The 25,380-nt window shown below is 39.2% G+C and overlaps 1 protein-coding gene and 1 long non-coding RNA gene across 10 annotated transcripts in view; one reads left to right on the top strand and one right to left on the bottom strand.

The window, feature by feature from the left end:
* TCF3 (transcription factor 3) overlaps nt 1–25,380 on the bottom strand; it is a 71,927-nt gene that overhangs the window by 11,996 nt on the left and 34,551 nt on the right. For all 9 annotated transcript variants that reach the window (XM_072113725.1, XM_072113716.1, XM_072113723.1 and 6 more), the window contains 8 exons: nt 9,164–9,257; nt 8,768–8,907; nt 7,755–7,875; nt 5,851–5,909; nt 5,619–5,697; nt 2,846–2,919; nt 2,570–2,752; nt 2,266–2,386 (listed from right to left, as the gene is read on the bottom strand). In XM_072113725.1, coding sequence (XP_071969826.1) covers nt 2,266–2,386; nt 2,570–2,752; nt 2,846–2,919; nt 5,619–5,697; nt 5,851–5,909; nt 7,755–7,875; nt 8,768–8,907; nt 9,164–9,257 — 871 coding nt within the window. The remainder of the gene's footprint in view (nt 1–2,265; nt 2,387–2,569; nt 2,753–2,845; nt 2,920–5,618; nt 5,698–5,850; nt 5,910–7,754; nt 7,876–8,767; nt 8,908–9,163; nt 9,258–25,380) is intronic.
* On the top strand, nt 1,672–25,185 carry LOC140066197 (uncharacterized). The gene is made up of 3 exons (XR_011848160.1): nt 1,672–1,867; nt 5,394–5,544; nt 25,024–25,185. It is a non-coding gene; the product is annotated as an uncharacterized lncRNA (long non-coding RNA).

Consider the following 25,380-nt stretch of genomic DNA (forward strand, 5'->3'; position numbering starts at 1 on the left):
GTTAGTTTTACCACCCAAATCAGTCACTTACTGTCTGAAGGCGCTCATTTAGAAATTCTTTTTATACATAAATGCAAACTATATCAACCAAAATGTATCACTAACATGAAGTGCAACGTAAAAATAAATCTCAAAATCCCTTTGGTAAATTAAAGTGTTCTCAGGTTATAACCATATAGAGAGACATGTCAGATTACAAAAAAATTGGGCTGAACCTCAGGCTGCAAAATGTTTGTGTCAATAAGGAGTTAAACAATAACACTTAAATGCTGAAACTGGACAACCCTCTTAAGAACACCCATAATATTACCATTACTTGTCATAGCACTACTGTGGTGGGACCTCAGTACCCATTCAACACATCTAATTAGGAGGACAATATGGGTGCGCCAGCAGACAAGTCATTTTTTAGGGGGCCACAAGACCATAAAATATTTTTAAATCAATGTAATTATAGGTCAATTGCAGAAAATTACTGGAGAAGACCACCTATTGCCTACAAGATATATTGTATCCACAATTATGAGAATAAAAGCTTAGGGTTGCAGAAAGAATATACATAAAATTATATGTAGAATGTAATGTAATTACAATTATTTATTTACAAGGATATATCATTGATTAGGGGGAGGAAGAGTCATGCATATAATAACATTTCTTTATGGGGCTAGGGGATTTATATATCAAACACTTTAGAATAGGGTTCTGTCTATAATGTAATTCAGGAGGTTATTGTATATAAAATAATTCAGCAGCCTTGAACAAATAACATAGTATGCCCCCAAATAAAAACCATATTCTAGTTTAATATTTAGGGTGGGAGGGGTGAATATGTTATTGTTGTGAGGCACAATGTTATCCAGGGGACACTATACTGTACGTGACTCAGGTATTCTTACTTGCGCAGTGTGGGGATTTGATACAAGGAGGCAAAAGACATCTAGAGGAAAATTCAGCAGTGACATGTCACGACCAGAAGAAATCATCTTGAAGGTCTTGATTCAAAGGATTGTAACCTGTAAGTTGCTAGATAGCACTTCTACTTGTATTTGACAGCAGCCAGTAATTAACTGTCTTCTGTGTGAAACAATTATATGTATGAGTTCTGGTGCAGTTTAATAGCCTATTTGCTCTATGATATATGGTTGATTTGCTAACATCCAGGTTGTTACACCTCATTGTACAAAAAGGTGTGACAAGGAGAGAGTGGGATGCATGGAAGCTACTTTTAAATCTGTCAAATATTTCTAGTTTCTTTACATTAGAACCTTATGGTGATAAAGGTAGGGAGACATCAAAATTATGAGAGGCAGTCACCCCCTCCCTTGAAATTCCTCTTCTCTTTCCTAAACCAGGCCAGCATACAAGCACCCAAGGAAACCAGACAACCATAATACCAAATGGTCTGGTGGCTGAAATTCTACCGACACCCTTTACAGAGGTCAGCAATAGGTTCTCTAATTTACTATAAATTAGCCATCTGTAGCTTTTTAGCAGCTAGTAGAGGTTTTACCTTGCCCTACCCCCAGGCTACTCTCCATTTGCCATGCTTTCTGGTTGGCATGAGAAACGGTATAGAACAGTTAGAGGACAGGAGGCTCTTTGAGTCTGTAGCGCCTGTAGTGATGTCACAACCAAGTAACTCATCACATGCTTCAGGCCGGTCATTTACAAACAAGTTGTCCTGCATCATTTGAAAGCACTTGTGGCCCAAAGGACATTCAGTGAAGTCACAAGCATGTGCTTCAGATGGGCCAATTACAAACATCCCCTACTCTTCTGGCTTCAGTGGGGTGAGCGGATGTCACAACCAGGAAGTGACAACCCATATATCTCGGAATAGGAAGAAGCCAGCAGCATGATACAGGTATCGGAATTGTTATCAAAGGCTCTCTCCATCTGTGCTAAAACTATTCTTTGTCAATAACTTTCAGTTGCGCTTTAACAAGAGCCTTCTTTTCCATTAACTCAGAAGAGAAGTTACCTAAATTGATTACACTGTAACAGTGTACAGTTACACTGTCTAAGTCAAGTAAGCCTTAAATAAAGATGTTGGAAGCTAAAAATCACTTCGCTCTTCGACCCACAAATACCTGTGAGAGGATAGTACAGTGTGATCAGACATGCTCCCTTCCTGAACCCAAGTCCATGATCTTGACAAACATTATCAGACCTGGTAAACTGCATGAAGCTTGCAGAGGTATACACTTTTCACTTTTACACTTTCACTTAGCTAGTTTTCTGTATTTTGATTTCATTGCTTACCAGTGAAGGAGTCTGTTTGCCGAGTCAAGTCAGACAGAGATCCAGGCTGTGTTGAAAGAGCAACAGGGTTATGAAGCAGACTTGGAGTATTTGGTAGACCATCCTCTGTTTGTGATGTCACCTACCAGAAATGGAGGTAAACAAGTAGTTAACATGATTTAGGTGCACACAACATTTATATCAGTATGGATGACAAATAGTTATTGGTTAAATCAGTACTTCACTGTATTTGGCTTCCATTATTAATGCACATGCAATTTCCAGCAACATGTAAAATATAAAGACTGGGTCGACTGATTATTACCATAGAGTGTCGGTTTGCCAAAGAGAGCACTGCAGCAGGGAAGTTAGCGCCAAGTACTCCTGCAGCTGCCCCAAGGAGGGAATGCATATCTTCATGATTTCCCGAAAGTACACCCGTTTGCCCCACAGCATGACTCCTTAACACATGAATGGCTTCATCAAGACGATCTTCCATTTTGTTCTGCTGTTGATGGAAGGCAAAATACGTAAGGAAATGTCCTTTTTCCTTAACTCACTGACCAGTACTAGCCATCAATAAGTATTAAAATCTACTTACTAATGTGTGTAGTGTTCCCTCATAACTAGGTGACAACGCACCTGGCCCAGCAGCTCTTGGCCACTGTCCTGTTCCTAAAAAGAGAACATAAATATACATATATTGTTTGACTAGATACATTGAAATTGGATATTTTCTCATTACGTTTACATTTTGACCAGACTTAATTGCTCAGTACTATGGAATATTACAAAAGAAATCAATATAAAAAACTTTGTCATTGTGAGTTGTTTGGTACAAAGCCTAAGCAAGCCCACAATTTTTTACACTCCCATTCAAAACTCCATTCCTTACCACCGTTAAAAAAGTAAATAACGGAGGGTTAACGCATCATTTAAAAATTCCATTAACATCTATGTAAATTTTATGTCATCTGTTATGTTCAGTAAGGCAGTCATCCATTATGCATGCATTCATGGCTGCAGAACTAGGTTTCCGTTTGAAAAAAAAAAATCCATGCATAACAGCTCATTTGTACATTGAAATCAATGAGAGACATTGACAGAAAAATAAAACACTGTTTCTAACAGTTCCTATCTGTTAACATCAGCAAGGCAAGCCGAGGCTCCTACTTTTACCCCCCAAAAAACTGGGAAAACCTATTGACTAGGGTGGGAAATGCATTGGTCATAGCCTCCCCCCTACAATATATAACCAGGCCACAATCGCCCTGTATATAGCCAGGCCCAGTTTGCCCAATTCATAAAAGAAATTAAGACAATACCTCACCTTTCCAATGCCCCCTGCAGGTCTTCTCTTCGAGTCATCAGGCAAGTCCGTGTGGCACAACGGCTCTGACGTCAGCCGTCGAGGACATCAGTGTGTGCCGACACACACAATATTATGGCAGCAGCGGCTGACGTCAGAGCCAGTGAAGTTGCACGGATCGAAGGGGAAGGTCTTTTATAGCTAAGATATAGCAAAGCTTAAGTATGTCATTATGTGTTATATGCATCTCATCTCTGATCTGTCACCTCTCTTCTTCTTTAGATACTAGTAGAATGTTCAAAAGCTGAATAAAAATGTACATAAACCTGTACTCTGATAATCTAAACACTTGCATCTTACAGCACAAAAGGGATCATAATGTGACTAATAAAAAGAAAAAAAAAATAATATCATAATGTGACTGCTTAGAGAGTCCCAGATCACTCTATGGAATTTTACACTGACCATTGGCGAGTTATAGGAGTAAATAAATAAAATGAATCAAAGTACAGGGGTAAAAATTATCTTTATTGTGTAACCACCACTAGGGGATTAACATTTGAGAACTTTCTTTCATGGGAAAACTCTTAACGTCCTTAAGGACGCAGCCCTTTTGTAGGCTATAGAATTTTTGCTGGTTATTGGTGCCACATGATTTTTTTTTTTTGTTGGATGAGATGCTTTTTCCAGTGTTACTATTTTGGGGTTGGTATCCCCTATTGTTGAAAATTTACAAACTTTTTTTTGAGGGCAGGAGTAGAAAAGCGCAAATCCGGTACTGGATTTTCTAAAAAATTTTTTGTTGTTCACCGTACAGCCCAATAATCATTCTTTATTCTATGGGTCAATACGATTACAGGGATTTACAGGGTAAATTTGCCAAATACAACCCTAATGCATCGCCGTCTTCCAAGTGGCATAACATTTATAATTTTTTTGGCTACGGAGCTGGTTGATGGCTTGTTTTTTTTGCGTGACATGTCGTAGTTTACAACAGTATCATTCTGGAGTACATCTGATTTTTTGATCACTTTTTACAATTACACAATTACAATTTTGTGGGATTAAAAAGGTAAAAATCATAATTTTTGGCATGTTTATAACAGCGTTCATTGAATAACTTTTTTTTAAACTTTTTTTTATTACTTCCACCATGGGACATAAACAAGCAATCATCTGATTGCATGTTCATGATAATACCCTACAAAACCGATCGTGGGGTAAAGCCTCCCAAAAGGCAGTTTAAATGCTTCTGTCGCGCTAACTGTGGCATTTAACGGGTTAAACACCCGTGATCGGAGACTACTCTGACCGCGGGCTTTATACTGGGGTTTGGCACCATGTGTATCCAGAAGCTGTTTCGGCTCACATCGAGCTGTACCGGCATCAGTTCTTTGTTCGATATATCGGACACAGAGTGGGAAGGGGTTAAGGACACAGTCCGATTTTTCAAATCTGCTACGTGTTGAAGCACAATTTTAAATGATTGATTTTCTAATATGTAAATGTTATCTAACTACCCAAATTGGTTACTAATTAACATGTACCATATGACAGCTTTAGGTTGGAATCATATTTTTTAGCAGGTTAGAAGGCGGCTTTCAAATTGAACAGCGGATTTGTCTACCTATTGATATTTTTTTAGGGTTGTAAAGTTAATACTCACCCCATTTCTAAAACTGCATCTCTAGCAAGTTTATTGACCCTCTAAGCATCTCACAGGAAAACAAAAGGATTATTGTTTTTAGTTTTCTTTTTCTGTCCTACTCTGGGACTTGAACAAGCCATTATCCGAAAGCTTGTTCAGACTAATACACTGCCATATCCTGTCCTTCATCAGGGTTACCATGGAGACCTATAAAAGGTCAAAGAACCGGAATCACATTCACAGCTGTTATAGCAGAGATCCAGACGTCAAACACAGGGTGCCAAAGAAGCAGAGCACGTGCAATCTCCAAGGCTTATGCCACGCACTAAATACAAGCATTCCGGTATGTCATGTTAAGGGGTTAATATGCTGGTTTAATGCATTTTTAGTTCATTTTATAGTTAATTCTCTCATTACCTGTCAGTCCCTGGGGCGACCCCACAGGTGTAGATGGACTTGAGGAAAAGTTTGCACTGGAATGATCTGGAGAATAAATCTAATAAGAGAAATTTACAAAAAAAAATTAATAAATGCTATATAACAATACTAGACACATAAAAATGGGTCCACAATCTACTGCTTAGAATCAAGAAAAATGTGTTTAGAAAAAGGTGCAGGCAACACTTTTACCTCCACTTGATAGACTTACAGAAGCTAATGCTTTTCCTAATGCATCTCCTGAGCTCCCAGTAGCTGTGCCTCTGTTGCCTATAGAAAGGGAAAAAAATCCAAACACATTTAAATGTTAACATTTCTGTATTTGTTTTCCTGACTTCCAGCATTTAGAGACCTGCTACATAGTATCCAAGTGAACCATAAACTGGGTTAACATACACAGATTTCAGTGAAATCAGATTGATTTTATTTATGTTTATAAAACACCTCTTCTCAATTTTGCTAGTCTGTTGTAAATTTCCCAATATAATCTTTCTATACTTTATACAGACATGTTCAGACGTGACAAATATTCCGATTGACGGAATAATTGATTGGTTTTCAGATTGGTTTTCTGGCAAACTGAAAATTTTTTCCTGCGGTCTTGGGAAGTTTTTTAGGCATGTACATTGACCTGTGCCAAGATGATTGTGCACTGAAGCAGAGTGGCTGTGTCCTGGTGAGGACTATAACATAATGGCGCTTTTCACAGGCTCAGAAACTTAGCCCATGCGATCACAGCAGTAGTCCAGCTGCCAGTATATGCCACAGCAGTCTGTATAAACACATCCCTTGATGTCAAGGGAGCTGCCTTACAAGGTAGCTGAAAGAGACGTGGTTTTCCTTATCCCATCCTGGAAACCTCTGCATATTTTCCTAGAATCTCCCTAATAGCTATAAAACTCCACACGCCTACATGGTGGCCTTAATTGGCAGTCTCCGTAAAGAGAACTCTTACTTCCCGACCCCTAAACAGAGATAGAGGCATTTAACTGAACTCAGTAACTGCAGCACCTAAAGATGCTGTGAGGACTATTCCCTAAACAACCCCCCACAGACAGGACCAACAGCCATAACACGCTGCAAGACTTTCTTTTCTGATTAAGATGAACACTGCCTTCCAAAAATATGTTACAAAAAGTAACATATCCAAAAGGGAAGACAAAAAACAAACAAAACAAAAATAAACAGACAAACCACAAATGGGAATCTAGAGACTTTAAAACCTAACCTAGTCCATGAGGGGCTTTATCAGGACTTGTACAGCAGTTTTCTGGCATCCAAGTCCTGAAATAATCGCAATTACTAGCGACCCGTCAGCAATTGCTTTTTTATACCCCTTTCACGCCATCTCAATGCCAAGTGGGGAGACACTGACCACGCCCCTACGCACTCGCTACAATTAGCAATCGCTCAAGCTGAATGATCCCTAATAGCATAATTCTACACAAAATAGAAATAGAATTCAAAATGCAGTTAAGTTAATGAAAAAAAAAAACTGTGCACTTTAAATGTCACCTCCCCTTTATTCTTAGGCATCCCCGTAATCGCAGCAAACCAAATTTATACAAGTTCTAAAAAATTAAACATTTTGTAGGGAAAAAAAAAGTATTTTGCCATATTCTGGCGCTAAAAATTGAACACTTGTTTTTTTTAATTCAAAATTTTGAAGAAAAAAAAAAAGGGGGTTTCGGACAAATGAGTAACAGTTTTCATACATTGATAGATTTGGATTTTTTGGGATGTGGAGATATCCAACAGGTTAGGGAATTTTATTGTAGGTTTAATTTTACAATAAAGAGCTTTTAGGGTTTAAATATTTTATTTTAACTTTAACTGATGACTGACCAACTGTCATGGTGCTGGATTGTCCTCCCCAATGATGTCACAGGGAGCAATAATCACATGCTGGCAGCATGTAAAGGATAAACACCCGCAATTGCGCAAGTTTAGGCAAACACCCAGTCTGTATGGAGAGGTCACAGCCTGTGAGAACTCGCCATAAACCTCTTGCCAAAAAGGGTTAAAGAATACTATTGAATACTGGAGATTCACAAGTAAAACGGCTTCACAGATCATATATAGGCAAACTCTCAAGCTTTTTTTGTCCCAACACACCTATGATGCCATCACCACTACTAATGGGAGGTGTGTGACTTGAGACTCCATACTGTGCAGAAGCAGAAGGAAAACTTGAGGAAACAGCAGGAGTCACCTCGCTGGAATGCATCTGGAAACCCTGAGGAATAGAAGATAAACTGTAAAACGGCACATGCAAGAAGGGTCATCAAGAAAATAAAAAGTTGTCTGAAGAGGTTTTTGGACAAACAACATAACTACTAAAATGTTCGCTTGGTACATCAGTTAAAAAAATTTGTGACACTCGTCTCACCACAACGTAACTGTACTTCATGGTGCAAGGATGCACGCAAGTATAAGAAAAGAATACAGGCGGTCCCCTACTTAAGAACACTCGACTTACATACGACCCCTAGTTACAAACGGACCTCTGGATTTTGGTAATGTATTGTGCTTTAGTCCTAGGCTACAATGATCAGCTGTAACAGTTATCAGAGGTGTCTGTAATAAAGCTTTAGTGTTAATCCTGATTCTTATGACAACCCAACATTTTTAAAATCTAATGGTCACAGAGACCAAAAAAGTTCTGGCTCGGATTACAATGATAAAATATACAGTTCCGACTTGCATAGAAAGTCAACTTAAGAACAAACCTACAGACCCCATCTTGTATGTAACCCGGGGACTGCATGTATAGGAAAAAAAAAATTAAAATAACCCCTTTACTTATAACACATTCAAAACATAGTTTTTGTATATTATTAAAACACTAGCTTATCACGTCAAGCGGACATTCATTAAAGAAAAGCTTGCAAGAAGCTTGGAATGGTGCAACTGCATTTTTTGTCAACTCTGATATATTAGATTTTGGACATTTTGAGCATACAATGGTATACATTGCAAGGATACATTGGGAATTTTCCTGACATATCCTTACAACTGAGGGCATGTGATATGAATCTTGCACTGGTGATAATATATCGGTCTTTAAATACACTGTGTAATGTGTTGCCTGCTAGACTCAAAACATTTACTGGAGATTTTAAAATTACCATTCGTTCATGGGGGTGCAGCCCACTGAAGCCTGCAGGCTGTGAAAGAGAGGGTTGAGAGCCGCCTAGAATAGAACTGTAACTGCCCTGTCCAATCCCACCAGAAGGATTCCAGATATCGGACGAATTATGAAGCCCATCTGTTAACAAAAATAAGAACACATTTATATAGTATTTTCTAATTAGGAGAACTTTAACCTATTTCATCACATAAAAATATTTTGTTGCATGCATAAATTTTTTTAAAAGGCAGCCTACCTGCTCCCAGGTCACCCCAAAAAGGGAAAATTACATTATTTAAGGTAGAAGTATATCAGATGATGAGTGCAGAACCCCCAAGCATGTCAGCTCTAATAGGCAACTAGATATTAAAGTAACAGATGGGAAGATACTTACCCGTCATATAAAATGTACCGGGGTAAACGGCTGGCTTTGAAGTGTAATTTCCACGGTCTCCACTGTATTCATCGCCTGAATTGGCAGGATATACCTATATACAAACAAATAAAATTTCAGCCATCATACCAACTATATGTAGTATCTGCACAAATCTACCCAATTTCTCTAGGTTTTCATCACATATTCTAAGGGGCATCAAATATTGTTTCTCTAAGGCTTTCATTTAATCATACAGTCTCATTTTTTCCTTCTATTGGAGAATCCATTTGTACTCCATAACCAATCCAGGAGAGAAAAAATACTGAATTGCCTAATAAGGAAAAAAAAACAAAAAAAACCCCAAAAACAAAAAAAAAACCACACTTCTCATTTGTTAGTACTAAAATAATGCTGAACATTAGATAATGAAACGGGCATAGAAAACCTCGAAAATGAGCTTCACCTCGGTCAACTTCCATTTTTGTAAATTCACTGAATTTAGCAAATGATTGAAATCTGTATCTATCATTACTGGCAAGTATTTAAAGCATTGTTAGCAAATGGGTTTGTAAGATGTTACTAGCCTGGTGAAAACTAAAACATGTCAAGCATTGTATAAAAATGTACATATGGGTGTTGGACTCGTTTAGCACAAAATAACTCAAATGGGGTAAATAAAGTGATAGGGCATATTTTGTGAAAGGGGAACTTTCCTGTTCTCCAATGTGACAAAGTATCTAGTGCCAACCGACCCAGCACAAGCTTTGTTAAATAATGGAAATTAACCATTTCCAAGGGAGATCCAGTGGCCAATTATGTATATTATATTTTCAGCAAGGTAAAGTTTAGCATTATTATAAAGTTGAAGAAACCACACAAAATCAACAAATCATAAGCTACCAGCCTCTCTTGGCAGTCTAATATCACTCTCTCCTCACTTAACAGGACTGGGGAGGAAAAAAAAAAAAAAAAAAAAAGAAAAGTCACACAAACTCGGAATCAACTCCAAAACAAATATTCAGACAACGAAGAGGCAGAGAGATATCTCGACTGCCGTCTAAATTAGTACAGTACCTCTGAACCTCTATCTCATGTGAAGTAGAAACTACATCCCTCATGGTTATCCCAATCACAGTGAAAGTACAAGTCCTCAATGTAAACAACAATTGCCAAATATCAGTGGTCCCACAAATAAGTGGGCTCCTCGGGGTTACCGTTGTGGATCCCTCAGCTCCAGAGGAGATATTACTTGAGCATTGTTACTCCACAGAAAAGAAAGATCGTCACATATTTTAATGTGTACACAATTACACTACTTCAAAAGCCTTGTTACATTATGCTCAAGTGTAATAAAAAAAAAAAAAAAAAGCCTCAAGCTTGATGTGCTTGGAACGCAAACTTGTTTTTTTTTATAGAAGGTCTCTTACACCTCTTTTAATAAAGTATAACGTAATGAGGCTTTTGTAATATATTTTAAACATGTACTTGTGATTTTTTTCTTTTATGACATAACAGTGCTCAAATCTATAGAAGGCAATGGGCACACGGAGCGACATGGTACCACTCTGTACACGTGGAAAAGATGGGACATGTCCCATCTTTCCCCGTGTGCACTGCTGCACAGCTCTATGGAGAGAGGAAGGTTCGCTAATCTTGGAATTATGCCCGCCTGGCTACGGGTAGACATTTGTGTAAATGCAGCCTTACCCTGAGGGCAATGTTTGTGTGCGAGACCACTGATATGCAGCAATTTGGATCACCCTGTGTGATACGGTCTCTACTCTAAATAGAGGAAAAAGATTACACTACTAATTGGACGCCATTCAGACAGGACATAAGAGGAAGAGAAATATCTAGTCCGTTGTTGTAAAAATATTGCATCAAACGTGTAAATTGTTCTATTGCAGAAATATTGCTAAAAACCATGTGCATTAGGAATGTCAGCCTATGCTGGGGCTGGATCGAGCAGGCACATCTCCTAGGACAGACCCTTCATAAGAAATTTCAGTGTTGATGCCATTGCAGGGAGGCAGGAGGGAGCAATGACCGCAGGGCCAAACCGACCTGTTAAAGTAGGTTTCCGGCTGTCACATGACAGGGTGGGATTGGGTGCAGCGGCGTGCAGAACTTAGGATAGACTGACTGGTTTCTCTGTCCGCCTAGCCCAAGGCCCCTTAGTGACCTTTGGAGAAATCCATGAGTGGATTAGAATTAGAGAACACAGTTTCCTAAACATCTAGGTTATTGTGTAGTCTTACGTGAATATAATAAGAGTTAAATAGCAGTACAAGGAAACCGGTCACCATATTTTTCACAAATACGACAAGAAACAACTTCCCATAGAGCTCTATTAAACTATATGACTCCCCTTCTTTTTAGCAATAAAATGTTTGTTACATCCCCATAAAATCAAAGTCATCAGTCATCAGAGGTGGCATGTCCTGCTTGGCCGACCCCAGCTATTTACTCATCCTGATGCCATAGACCTCTTCCATTCTGCACTTAATGTCTTGTGACATATGCCTCAGGTATGTATCTGATCACATGAAATCATAGCATGCCTCAATGGAGGCATTGGGTTGGGCTGGGGGGGGGGGCCCTCTCTCAATGTTCAAGCAAGGCACTGTGTAAAACATTTGACAAATTTTTCTACCTTGGATAAGTAAACAGAGCTGCAAGAGTCAGCAGTTTAATAAGTATTCGTTCCATACAGCAGCATGTTCCAGTAGTAAGACAGAAACAAGCAGATGGAGCAATGCAAGTAAAATAGCAGGACTCCATTAATATCATTGGAGTTGCATAGAGTTTTTTTTATATGCAAAGGAACCAATCAAGGGTGTGTTTTTAAACACACTGAAAATGCAAGCGTTTTTGCATGTTTACAATGTGTTTGGCTGGCTTGAATGCTGTATTAACATTCACAGCTGCTTAAACTTCGACACATGAATAAAAACAGATTCATACTATTCATTCATGGTGAAAGATGAAAAAATGCATGTGTTTTCAGTTCATTTAAAAATGCTCCGTGTGACAGTGCCCTTCGAGATAGGGGCAATGTTTTTTAATCAGATTTTTTTTATGAAGTATTGATTTTGGGAGGGTCAATTTAAATGGCAGGTTTCTTTAAGGGTTATTGGATAAATTGTATAGATCCTAAACCACAGAATAAATATGTAAATGAGACATTTGAAAAAGAACATTGAACAAAATTAGAAAATCCTGACAGCTCAGCCACACATGGCATTGGTAACTTACAAAATATGAAAAAACATTTCACGTTTTAGGTCAATTAGGATTTACAAAGTTATTAGGAGGGAGAAATATTTTAAAGACATTTTTATTACTTTCATTAGAATTTGGTACCATTGCCCTTTGTCTGTAGTTGGATACTCGTAGACGGTTCTCAAGTACTAGTTCTATACAGCAGCATGTCCTTACAGTTTGACCGGCAGAGTGGCTATTCAGCGAATTTCAATACAGTACTCATTTCATGGTGAATAATAACACACTCTTACAAGTCCTTTTGCTTTTGTTCTTTGGTCTGTAATGTACACGTCAACAAAAGTATGTTAATCTCGGACACAGTACCCGTCTCCTGTGGGATGACAAAATGTCACCAGCCTGCCCAACCATAAATAAGTTAGACTCCATTGATGTGGATTCTTGCTTTTACTTGCTCTTGCAATGACATTCAATCCAATTGACAATCTGCTCCTGACGTATACAAAAATTTCTGCAAACGCCTGCAAGAAAGGCCCTCCCACAATTGTGGGTCTCCTGGGCAACCCTACTGAAAAGCAGTACATATACGGTGGACAACAAAATGCCAATGTATACATCCCATTTTTTCACAGTCATATAGACTTCCATGGAGACCACGTGCCATATAAACGTAAAAAATAGTACATGTTCACGTCTATGTCTCACGTCAGAGTCACGGTATTGTGAAAAACACGCAGATCATATAGGTTGCTGTATTTCCCATTAAAGTGAATAGTGATGTTTTTAGGACATAAAAAAAAGTTATGGTGTCCGCTTTTACATGGAAAAAAAGAAATGCCCCATAACCAATAAACCAAAAGCTTCCATGGACATAACATATGGGTTGTCCAAAATTAATAAACATTGTAAACTTAATGTATGAAAACTTTCAACTTGATAGTAAAGTAATAGATTTTATAATCCTAATTGACCCAAAATGGGAAAACTTTATTCCAATTTTATAAAAAGATGCACTTTTTCATAATGTATCATGTATTCAATTGTAGATTGTTATATATACAGGCAGTCCCCAGGTTACGTACAAGACAGGGTCCATAGGTTTGTTCTTAAGTTGAATTTGTATGTAAGTCGGAATTGTATATTTTATAATTGTAGCTCCAAACAATTTTTTTTTTTTTTTTTTGCCCAAGTGACAATTGGAATTTTATGTAATTGGACCAAGGATTATCAATAAAGATTCATTTCAGACAGCTTACAGCTGGACATTGCAGTCTGGGATTATAGTAAAGCCTCCAGTGAGCTTCAGCAGAGGTCACAGTGGGCAGAGGGGTCCGTCTAACTATGAGTTGTCTGTAAGTCGGGTGTCCTTAAGTAGGGGACTGTCTGTAATCAGTTGTATGCATCAACTAATTTAGGTTTATATCTGTTTAAAATAAACAGGAAACTTTATACCATGCTGTGAATTTGTGCTGCTGTCTTTGGAGCTTTCTAAAATAAATATTTGACAAAGATAATTAACCCCTAAGCGCACCAGGACGTTATAGTACATCCCTGCGGGAAGATACTTCTACTTCCCGCACAGGGACATTCTATAACGTCCCGCTTCCGGCACCGTCTCATGATGGGAGCCGGCACCAGAAGCAGCGGCTGTCAGCCGTTTATTACAGCAGACACCGCGCTCTAACACCCGTGGTCGGAGTCTACTCCGAACGCGCGAGTGTTAATCCCCAACATGCTGCGATCAAGCAAGACCGCTGCGTGTAAGGGTCTTCCTCCTATGAATCGGATCCCCCGTAACACTTACAGGGGGATCCGATCCACTTTTGGGCAGCCCCGAGGGCTGATCAAAGCATCGCCGGTTCAAGTTTAAATAAGTAAAAGCAGTTAAAAAACACTACAATAAAATAAATACATAAAAATATAAGCCCCTCAAATGTCACTTTCCCATAAAAACACTAAAGTATAAAAAGCACAAACACCTAAAAACCCCACAGATATGATTTACATGTACGGTAAATTGGGGGGGGGGGAGATACGCAAAAGAACTTCCCGAAAAAATCGTTTTTAATTAATACCTTTAAAAAAAAAATGCTCTAAAAAGTGATTAAAAAAATGTTACACACTTAATTAAGACTACTAAAAGAAGACAGAGGAGCCGTGCAGGGCTGGCTGGCTATACACCACCGGGAAATGTAAGTTATGAATTAATTCGGGTGCTATGACTATCTGCATTAAAAGTAGAGAATTTAGAACTTTGAAAATAAAGAATTTTTCAAAATTTAGGTTTTTTTCTTAACTAAAGACAAAAAGATTTTTAAACTAAATTTGAAGTACAATATGTCACGAGCAGAGACCCCTAATTTTAACACCAAAAACTGGGAACATCCATTGAATCGAGTGTAAACCGAGGGTGGAAAAGGCATTGGTCACAGCCTCCCAGTATATGGCCAGCCCCCTGTAGCATATAGCCCCCCTGCCAGCCCCCTGTAGCATATAACTTGCCGTTAAAAAATAAACTGAATACTCACTATTCCGAGGGCCCAGGCAGCTCCTCTTCCATCTTCATGTGCGCGTCAGGTCCGTGACAACTCCATGGGCAGCTCCTCTACTTCATGTGCGCCGCGTCCGTATGCAGCAGCTGACATCCCAGTTGTGCGCAGATCTCGCGGACCTGCCGCTGGCATAAAGAAAGAAGAGGCGCTGCCCAGGGAGGTGTTGCGCACCTGCAGCGCACATGAAGATAGAAGAGGAGCTGCCTGCGGCGTCAGAATGGTGAGTACCCGAGTATAAGCAGAGTGGGGAATTTTCAGCATAAAAATTGTGCTGAAAAACACGGCTTATACTCGAGTATATACACAATAAAATAAATGTCAGGAGAATCAATAATTTTATTTTTAAAAGCATGGTAAATCAATCTGAATCAACTAGAAATCATAATGCCATTAGCATGTGGGTGAGTGTCAGTTGGTTAGCTCACACCCCTAGTACCATATGCTGTATTATGGCATTCTGCCAGTGAAAAGGGGCAAGCCAGGAAGGCTTCTTACATACAGTATAAAGTCTATGGGGGGAGGTTAACCAGAAGTGTCGGAGCAGAATTGTTCTAGATGCTCATGGCAACCACAACAGTTTCTGCTCTCAGACACTTCTGATAAGTCTCCCCAAATATGTGAATTTAAGCATTTCTATTAACAATAAGCATATGGCCCAAGAAGGAAAGTTATTGACTAAACATGATTTACAATGGAATATATTTTAACAAGTGATATACAAAGAAAGCATCTACTGGCATTGTGGAATTTAACTCCCCCTCCCAAGAGATATTTCCATCTCTTGTCCCAGACTATAGTGTCAAGTTTCAATGGATACAGCTTAACCCTATGTAGTCTTGTATATTGTTTACCCTTTAATAATGCAAGGCCAGGGGTCGACATGTAATTCCAATGAGGCATATCTGCAGATAACATCTAAGCAAGCATAAATGCATTTCAATTTTGTCAAAAGGTCCATTTGGGACCCTTAACAACAGGTCCAGGTAAATAATTTAGGTTCCAAAATCGATCTGACAGGTCCTCTTCAGCCATCACATATACTAACATTATTAATCTCAGTTTAGATTTTTAGCTTTTTCTAGCATTTTGAAGAAATTCAATAAATACTTCCTTAACATACCCATAAAATCAGCTAGGTGTTAGAGATTTTAAGGTGCACAAAATAAACAAACTTATTATGGTTAGAAATGTATGTAAAGATGAATTTAACACCTTAGCGCTCTGCGCCGTAGCTGTACTGCGCTGAGTCCCGCGATTAGCGCTCAGCGCAGTACAGCTACGGCGCAGAGACGATGCCGGTTCAGCGCTGTATAGCCGAACCGGCATCGCTAGCCGCGGGATTTCAGCGGTAATCTACCGCTGACATCCCCGGCTAACACCCGCGGTCGGAGTGGGCTCCGATCGCGGGTGTTTAACCCGTTAAATGCCGCGGTCAACGCGACCGCGGCATTTAACATGCCTTCTGGGGGTCTTTACCCCACGATCGCCCCCCCCGCACCGTTTTCGGGGGGGCCGATCGCTGTTTTGGCTCCTCTGGGGTCCGATCGGGACCCCAGAGAAGCCTTGGAGGGTTTACCTTTAAGATGGCGTCTGTGACGTCATCTTAAAGGCAAAGTGTCAGCCTATGCATCTGCATAGGCTGGCACTGATAATACCCTGCAATACATTAGTATTGCAGAGTATTATCAAGAACAAGCAATCAGATGATTGCTTGTTCATATCCCATGGTGGATCAAGTAAAAAAATGTAAAAAAAAAGGTTTTTCAATAAAAAATTACTTTATAAATCACTAAAAATGCCCATAAGCCAGAAAACATATAAAGAGACATATAACGCTCAAAAAAGTCTAAATCATAACACAAACCCCACATATATAGTATCACCGTGTCCGTAACAATCCATAGAATAAAACTAAATAACTATTGAACCCATATGATGAACGCCGTAAAAAAAAACGTCAAAAACCCGCCAAAAATTATGATTTTTACCTATTATATCCCACTAAAAATGCAATAAAAAGTGATCAACAAAACATATGTACTCCAGAATGATATTGTTGCAAAGAACAACATGTCCCGCAAAAAATAAGCCATCAACCAGCTCTGTAGCCAAAAACGTAACAATGTTATGCCACTTGGAAGACGGCGATGCAAAAATGATAGATTTTTCCCCACATTAGGGTTTAATTTGGCAAATTTAGTAAAACATAAGAAAAAATATTAATGTCTGGTATCCCCGTAATCGTATCGACCCATAGAATAAAGATAACAGGGTTATTAGGATATACGGTGAACACGGAAAAAAAAAAAAGTAAAAAATCCAGTACAGAATTGATGCTTTTCTACTCATGACCTCAAAAAAAGTTCCAAAATTTTCAACAATAGGTGATACCATCCCCAAAATGGTAACACTGGAAAAAGCATCTCGTCCCGCAAAAAAAATGCCGTCACATGGCCCAAATAACAGAATAGCGAAAATTTTATAGCCTTCAAAAGGGGGCAACCAGAAAACTAAAATCCTGGCAGCTGCAGGGTGCTCCTTCCCTTCTGCGCCTCGCTGTGCCCCCATAACACAAGTAACGGCCACGTGTGGGGGGTCGCTGCATTCAGGAGAAATTGTAGAACAAATTTTATGGTGAGTTTTCTCTTTTTATCTTTTGGAAATGTGTAAATTTTAGGGCTAAATGAACGTATAACCGACAAAATTTGATAAATTTGAAATTTCTAAATTTCACCGCCATTTTGATTCAATTACTATGAAGATCTCAAGGGGTTAACAATCTTTGTAAAAGCTGTTTCTGATAGTTTGAGGGGTGCAGATTTGAAAATGGGTTGGTTATATAGGGGGTTTTGTTGCTAAATATGTAAAATTTGATTTCAAACAGTATTTATCCCCAAAATAGTCAATTCCGAAAATACGGAAAATCGCTATTCGATTTGTAGGCCGCGTGACGTCAAAATAAATTATCCAAACATTTCAAAAATTATGAAAATGTAAAGTAGACAAATGGGAAATGTTATTCTGCAAGTTATTTAGGTGGTAAATCTATCTGCCTGAAAACGCGGTGATTTAGAATTTCGAAATTGGCAAATTTTTCTAAAAATTCATCATTTTTTTCTTTTTTTTGTAAATAAACGCAAAACTTATCAGCCAAAATTTACCACTAAAATGAAGTACAACATGTGGGGAAAAAACAATCTCAGAATCGCTTTGATAAGTAACAGTGTTCAAAAGTTATTACCACAGGAAGAGACACTGGTCAAATTTAAAAAAAAAGTTGCGAGCCTTAACCTGCAAACAGGCTGCGTCCTTAAGGGGTTAAAAGGCATTCAAGCTTAGTCTGAGCATAAACACCTATTACACTGTAGAATGAATAAGGAATTCATGGAGAGCTGAAATAGTTAACATTTACTCAGGAAGCTGTAAATCACACAACCCCCCTCCCTCCCCTTTTGCATCCCCCCTGTTAATGTTGGAATGGGAGGGAGTTCTCTCCCCTCCAGGAAAGTGAAGTCATTTCCTCTGCTCAGTCTGGCTGGGAAAGTGGGACAATGGGGGGGGCGCCATATCAAAAGCACAGGGCCAAGACTGGAATCCTGACAAATGTGATTGAATGTGTAGTTACATTTATACTTCTACTGAATACTATATACCACATGGGGAGTTGTAAGGAGAAACCTCCTGCCACTAGGTGTTTTTTCCTCAGTTTTTAAATGAAGGGATAAGTTTACATATTTAACATAGCAGTGTGGGAAAAAAAAGAAAAAGGACAACTTAAACTAGTGTAAAGACTCATTATTTTCCTCTAATAATAAAACTACGTTCTCAAATCTGCATAACTAGACCAGCTTTGCGATCACTGGAATTTATCTTAAACAAAATTCACATCCATGTCTTGATATCCATTATTAACCTCTTAAGGACGCAGGTTTTTTTTTGGCTCATTTCTCGCTTTCCACCTTCAAAAATCCATAACTTTTTCATTTTCCCTGTACAGAGCTGTGTGAGGGCCTATTTGTACGTAACAAATTTAACTTCTCCGTGGCTTTATTATTCAATTCTGTGTACTGGAAAAAAATTTCAAATGTGCAAAATTGGAAAAAAAAAACCTGTTTGCATCACGTTCTTGTGGGCTCAGTTTTTACGAATTTCACTGTGCGCTTAAAATAACATGTCAGCTTTTTTCTTTGGTTCGGTACGATCACGGCAATACCATATTTATACAGGTTTTATTGTATTTTAATACATTTTCAAAAATTAAACGTGTACAAAAAATTTTCCGCCATCTTCTGAGGCCAATAACTTTTTCATACTTCAGTGTCGAAGCGGTGTGATGTGTCATTTGTGAAATGAGACATTGTTTTCATTACTACCATTTTGAGGTCTGCGTGACATTTTGATCACTTTTTATTACATTTTTGTAAAATGGTGGAAGTCACGTTTCAGACATTTGGGAGCTATTTTCTGTTGTGTTTCACCGCCGGCAATAACAGTTTTTATATTTTTAAAGATTGGGCATTTTGAGACGCGGTGATACCTATGGTGTCTGACTTTTACGTTTTATATCAGTTCTAGGGAAAGGGGGGTGATTTGAAATTTTAGGCTTTTAACTTATTTTTAAAACTTTTGAAACTTTTTTTATCCACTATTTTTTTTGACACATTAACCCTAGATGGTCTGATCGTTCCTACCATATACTGCATTACTACTGTATTGCAGTATATAGCATATATGTACAGTATACATTACAATCAGCCACTGGCTCATTGTAACAAAACTGCAGAAACTAGACAGCCCAGGTCTGACGAAGACGCGAGGCTGTCATGGCAACTGATTGCCCCCGCCCCCTGACGTTCGGGGGAGCAACGATCGGATCCAAAGCATTGGAAGAGTGATGCAAGCAAGCAGTTGTGGTTTGCCGCAATATGCAACAAACCCCATCTGCGTATGAAGAGGGCTCAGCCCGTAAGCCCTCTTCATACAATCCCTGCACCTCTTCGCCGTACACGTACGGCGCAGAGCGTGAAGGTGTTAAAGGGACATTGTCAAACCCACGTTTGTGTGACCGACATGCAGCGTTCAGTTTCATAGTTCAGTGTTCGGCATGTTAATTCCAACAGGGACAGGTAGTGAGGTCACTAATTAAAATAAGAACTGGAGACACGGGCTGTTAAAGGGGTTGGCTACTCTTTTACATAAGTTGCCCATGTTCCTTTACTGCCTGAATAAAAAGTTCCTGCTTCTTACTTGTGCTGTGTGCAGACTCCAATTCTTTGTTTACATGTCTGAGCTACGATAAATAGGAGGAACTGTAGTTCCACCCACCCCTCCCAGTCTGTAAGTATGGACAGACAGTGAAGAGAGAGGGTTAGTCATGAGGACCGCTTAGAACAGTGAGAAACAGCAAGTGCAGAAGTCAGGATATTAAGAACAGGGAAAGGCTGAAGCAGTTAAAGGAAGCAAAGACACAGGTACATATACATGCAGAGACACGTGTAATGGAACAAATTTATCAAAACATGGCCAACCCCTTTAAGGAAATAGTTGGCTATGCTCCAGATAAAATTCCCAACTGTGTCTTTAGAAGGGTAGTAGTTAGTTGCTGAGAATATTGCATGGTGCCACCTACAGGGACAATATTATGTACACAAAAATACACCCCACTCCCACTATTTCATATGGAGTGGTGTCATTTTTAGACGGACAAACCAAATATTTTTCATTGATTCCATAAATGGGAGAGAAAACTTTTTTTTTTTTTTTTTAATGTCCAAATCACCTTTTTTTCCTCCCATCGCATCAAAGCCTCCACTGTATGGAATAATAATTTTTCATTATTTGATACAGGGCATTTTGGAAACACACTTACCTAATCTGTGCATGCAGTCACTCTCTCATTGTCTTAGCAATGAGATAATCTTATTATACGTTGGCCTCCTTTCTTGTAAAAATCAACTTTAACAATTACGGTAATAACACAAAACCTATAAATACTAATGGACCATTTACATATACATAAACATGCGCAATGCAATGCAAGGAGGACACAAATATTGAAAAGATGCTCAAAAGTCAGACAACACCAATAGAAAAAGGAGATGAGCATAAATTGTAATAAAAATGCAAAAATTTATTGAAGTAATTTTTTTAAAAATAGAACATAACAAAAGGGTAGTGTAGTTTTAGGTGCTGGGCAGCGAGCACACAATGGCTGACAAGGAAGTAGACAAATTTAAAGTGCTTAGTGCATAGCCAAAAGGTGCTAATTACATCACAGAAGCAGGTAATGTAGAAAAATATCACAATGCATAAACAAGGAGCGCACAGAGGGAAGTAATGACCTGTACCTGACCTGGTGGGTTTAGAGTATGAGGGCGCTGAGGAGAGGATGCTGCCCAGCACCTCCCCGACACGTGTTTCGTCCGGCAGGACTTTGTCAAGGGTAATAAGCCAGAAAAGTTTTGGGGGGGGGGGGGGGGGGGGTATTGTGTTACCAGAGTCCCTCTGTACTAAAGCTTCACAGGCTGCTACATGGTCTCACATTTCCCCTTCTCCCTGGCACTCCCCCTCCCTCTGTCTGTTTTAATCTTCAGCAAATAAAGTGATGGCGGGGGAGTGCACACTGTAAAAGAACATGTAAAAGAACATGAGAATGGATTTACTATCGCAAATTCCCGTACTATTGCAAGATTTCGGCAGCCGCCCTGCGAGTGCGCTTTGCAAGCCAGCAATGCCCATACCCTAATGCCCCTGAGGGCTCAGGGATGTCACCGGATCTCAGGAGCAAGGAAGGGAGGGTGGGGGGAGGTGGAGATGGGATGCTACATGCCTGCTCTATTATGCTAATGCCCAAGCGCTGTGACACACACAGAAGTGCGTGGGCAATTAGCAAATATAAGAATCTATTTTTATAACTAAACGGACGGATTATATGCCTTACCAAAATATGTTCCTGCATCATCTCAGCTACACTTATGCGCAGGTATGTGTGGTCAGAACGACCATTTCCATATGGTAGGTTTCTTTTAAAGTTAAGGGGTCAGGACAAAATAACTAAATGCACCTGTACATCAAAGTAGGCCAAATAGAACATTTTTTTTCAGGTAAAAATCAGATTTCCACTAATGACACCGATTATTTCTGCTATGATGTATAATGTACACCTGCAACCCTGAAAATGCAGTTCTGTCCTCAGAAATAACGTTAAAGATCTGAAAGAACTGAACATAAACTGAACATATTTAGACCACTATTTTTTTTTACTCTGTTTCATTGTAGCCAAGTGTGAGTGTAAACTCTGAAACCATCGAGAGTCAAGCTGTGTTTAATTAAGCTGATTTGACTTGATTGACACCTGTCAATATAAGACCTTACAGCGCAGGTCAAAGCACATGAGAATCATAAGGCCTGTGCCACACACACCGCTTTGTCTGCTTTTGAAACCGCAAACAGAGACAAAGCGCGGCCCGATCGCATCAGCGTTTCTATAGAAACGCCAATGCGATCTGGCCGCGACCCACCCCGGTAGGCGCGGCTTTGTCTGCATTTGCGTTTTCAAACGCAGACAAAGCGGTGCTTGTGGCACCAGCCTAAGGTCTAAGGAACTAACCAAGGAGCTCAGAGACCGTATTGTGGGAAAACACAGTTCTGGTCAAAGTTACAAAAGAATTTCTGTAGCACTCAATGTTCTCAAAAGCACAGCGGCCTCGTTAAGTGGAAGAAGTTTGGGACAACCACAACTCTTCCTCGACCTGGCCACCCAGCCACACAAAGAAATGGTGTGAAGAGCACTGTGGTTGAGCAGTAGGTAGATGGGGGGGAAATTCCCTAAATCAATTATAACTGCAGCCCACCGCCAACTTTATGGCAGAAGCCTCTCCTTGGTGCAAAACATATAAAAGCCTGCACACGGTTTGCAAAAAACAAACACACATGAAAGACTCCAAGACTAGAATAAAGATTATCTGGTCTAATGAGATGAAGATTCAACTTTTTGGTGTTTTCCAAGTGGTAGGTGTGAAGAAAACTAGGCACTGCTCATCAACTGCCAAATACAATCCCAACAGTGAAACATTGTTGTGGCAGCACATGCTATGAGGGTGTTTTTCATCTGCAAGTACAGAACCACTGGTTGTCAAATAGAGATATCGTGGATGAAAACCAGATCAACTCTGACCATTCTTGAGCGCTGACCTAAACCCAATTGAGCATCTCCAGAGAGACTTAAAAATGGCATCCACCAACATTCACCATCCAAGGGAGCTGGAGAGGATCTGCACGGAAGAATGACATAGGATCCCCAGATCCAGGTGTGAAAAACTTGTTTCATCATTCCAAAGTGAGGCTGTACCATCTCAAAAGTGCTACAACTCAATTCGGAGAAAAGGATCTGAATATCTACATTTCTGGTTATTTTCTGTCAAGATGTGGTGTACATTAATGAGCCAAAAGAGAACTTGAAACAAAGTGAAAAATGTAAAGGGGGTCTGAATACTTTCCATAATCACAGTATATAATGTTATACAGAATATTTTCCCACAAATGAATATATTCAGTATAAGTAGTCCTGAGTATAAGCCGGGTCTCCTAATTTTTCACAAAAAACCCAGGGAAAAACGTATTGACGCTAGTGTAAGCCTAGGGTGGGAAATGCAGCCGCTACAATTTAATACAATGTTCAACACCAGCCCCCTCCGTTCTAACCTCCGGCTTACTCTTTTCCGCACACTGGCAGAAATCTTAGAAGTGCCTCTGCCTGAAAATAAACTAGTCTTTTTCAGCAAAAAATTTTTAATAACCAGTGGCAATTATAGTCACATGTGAATATCTGTTGGGACTCAAAAATGACATCACAGGGGAGTCCACTATTTGGACATCTATGCCCTGCTTTGTGCCCAAATATGCCTACATGCCCCATATATGCATTGAGGGTTATCCCAAACGTCATATGTGGCTATAAACTGATTTTAGGGCACAAAAGGGAAGAAGTGCCATTTTGACTTTTGAAGTCAAAATGAAGTTTCATTTTTTAGATGTGATGCAACTTTCTGTGGTAACAATAAATTGAAATGCCAGAAATGTGTATTCCCATCTTAATTAACTATGACATATCCACAGGATATGTTATAAATAGATGATAGATGCAGGCCCAACTTCTGAAACGGAGGGCTGCCGACCTCCTGTCCGCAGCCAGTGCCACACATGCATGGCCATTCTCTATTCAACTATGGGAGCACAGACAAAAGCAGAGACTATACACTATTTTTCTCTATGGAGTACTTTGAGTGTAGCAGCATAAGAGCAGCCCAGCAGCAGGAAGGTGGTCCTCAGACCTCAGTTCACAAGATGGTTTTTAGGGTTTTCAATTGCACAATCTATAAAAGAAATTTTAACTTTATAGCTTTCAAGCTTCATCTTTTTTATCCCCCTGGCAGAAAACTCTTTTATAACTGTATGACCCACTTTGGGCTGCTTATTTTATGTTTATAGGTACCATAGGCACAGAGATATCCGCTGTTAAAAGTAAAGGAGGGAGTGTAATTTTCATATGCAGCTTTAACTCCTGACTAATTTTAACAATGGATTTCTCAGTACCTACGGCACCTAGAAATAGGATTCAATACTTAAGGGGCGATTTTCCTCTTTGAAATGACACCAGAACTTTGTTTCTTGGGACCACAGTTTAGAAGATATCTCTAAAGTTTGCCCACTCCAACCTGTCAGCTGAAGGCAGCATAGTAGGTAGGAGAGAAATGAAGTGCACTACAACACGCTATATGGACAAGAAGGGCTCATTCAAAGAAACTGCCATTGCTAGAGAAAATGAATCCAAATTATAGTCACTAAAAATTCAAACATATGATCATATTGGAGTTAGTGTGTTTTTTCGTTTAAGAATAAATGAATTTTAGTCCATGGACATCCCCTGAAAATAAGCTTCAACCCATTTTTGAAGCAAAAAAATACCAAGAAACACAGTACATCCTGGTGTCATATTAAAGAGGAGATTATTTTCCTTAATATCAGAGATACCCTCTCAAAATTGCACTACAAATGATATTTTTATATTAATCTATTTAATGAATATCTTCTCTGTGTTTCTAGCTGCAAAGGTTCAGAAGATCTAACTGTTTGAAGTGTGCCCACTCTAGCCTGACAGCCGATTAGACAGTGCTACAGGGAGACATAGCTTACAGAAGTACAAGCACACAGAGACATATATTTCACCAAATTTTACTACTTTTTAAAAATACTTTAAAATTGTAAGAAGGCAAAAAATGCATGTTTGTTATTTTGAGCCATGTCGCCAAATTAAAAAAAAAAAAACGCATCTTATCAAGTTATAAAACTGTAGGATTTTTAAAGCTGTTCAAATTATATAGTTTAAAGGTATTGTCTTTTAAAGAAGAGCATAAAAGAAATGCAAAGCTTGACCTTGCCATTCAGGTCACAATGACCCTT

This window comes from Engystomops pustulosus, chromosome 1 (assembly GCF_040894005.1).
Source record: "Engystomops pustulosus chromosome 1, aEngPut4.maternal, whole genome shotgun sequence".
NCBI classification, from domain to species: Eukaryota; Metazoa; Chordata; class Amphibia; order Anura; family Leptodactylidae; genus Engystomops; species Engystomops pustulosus.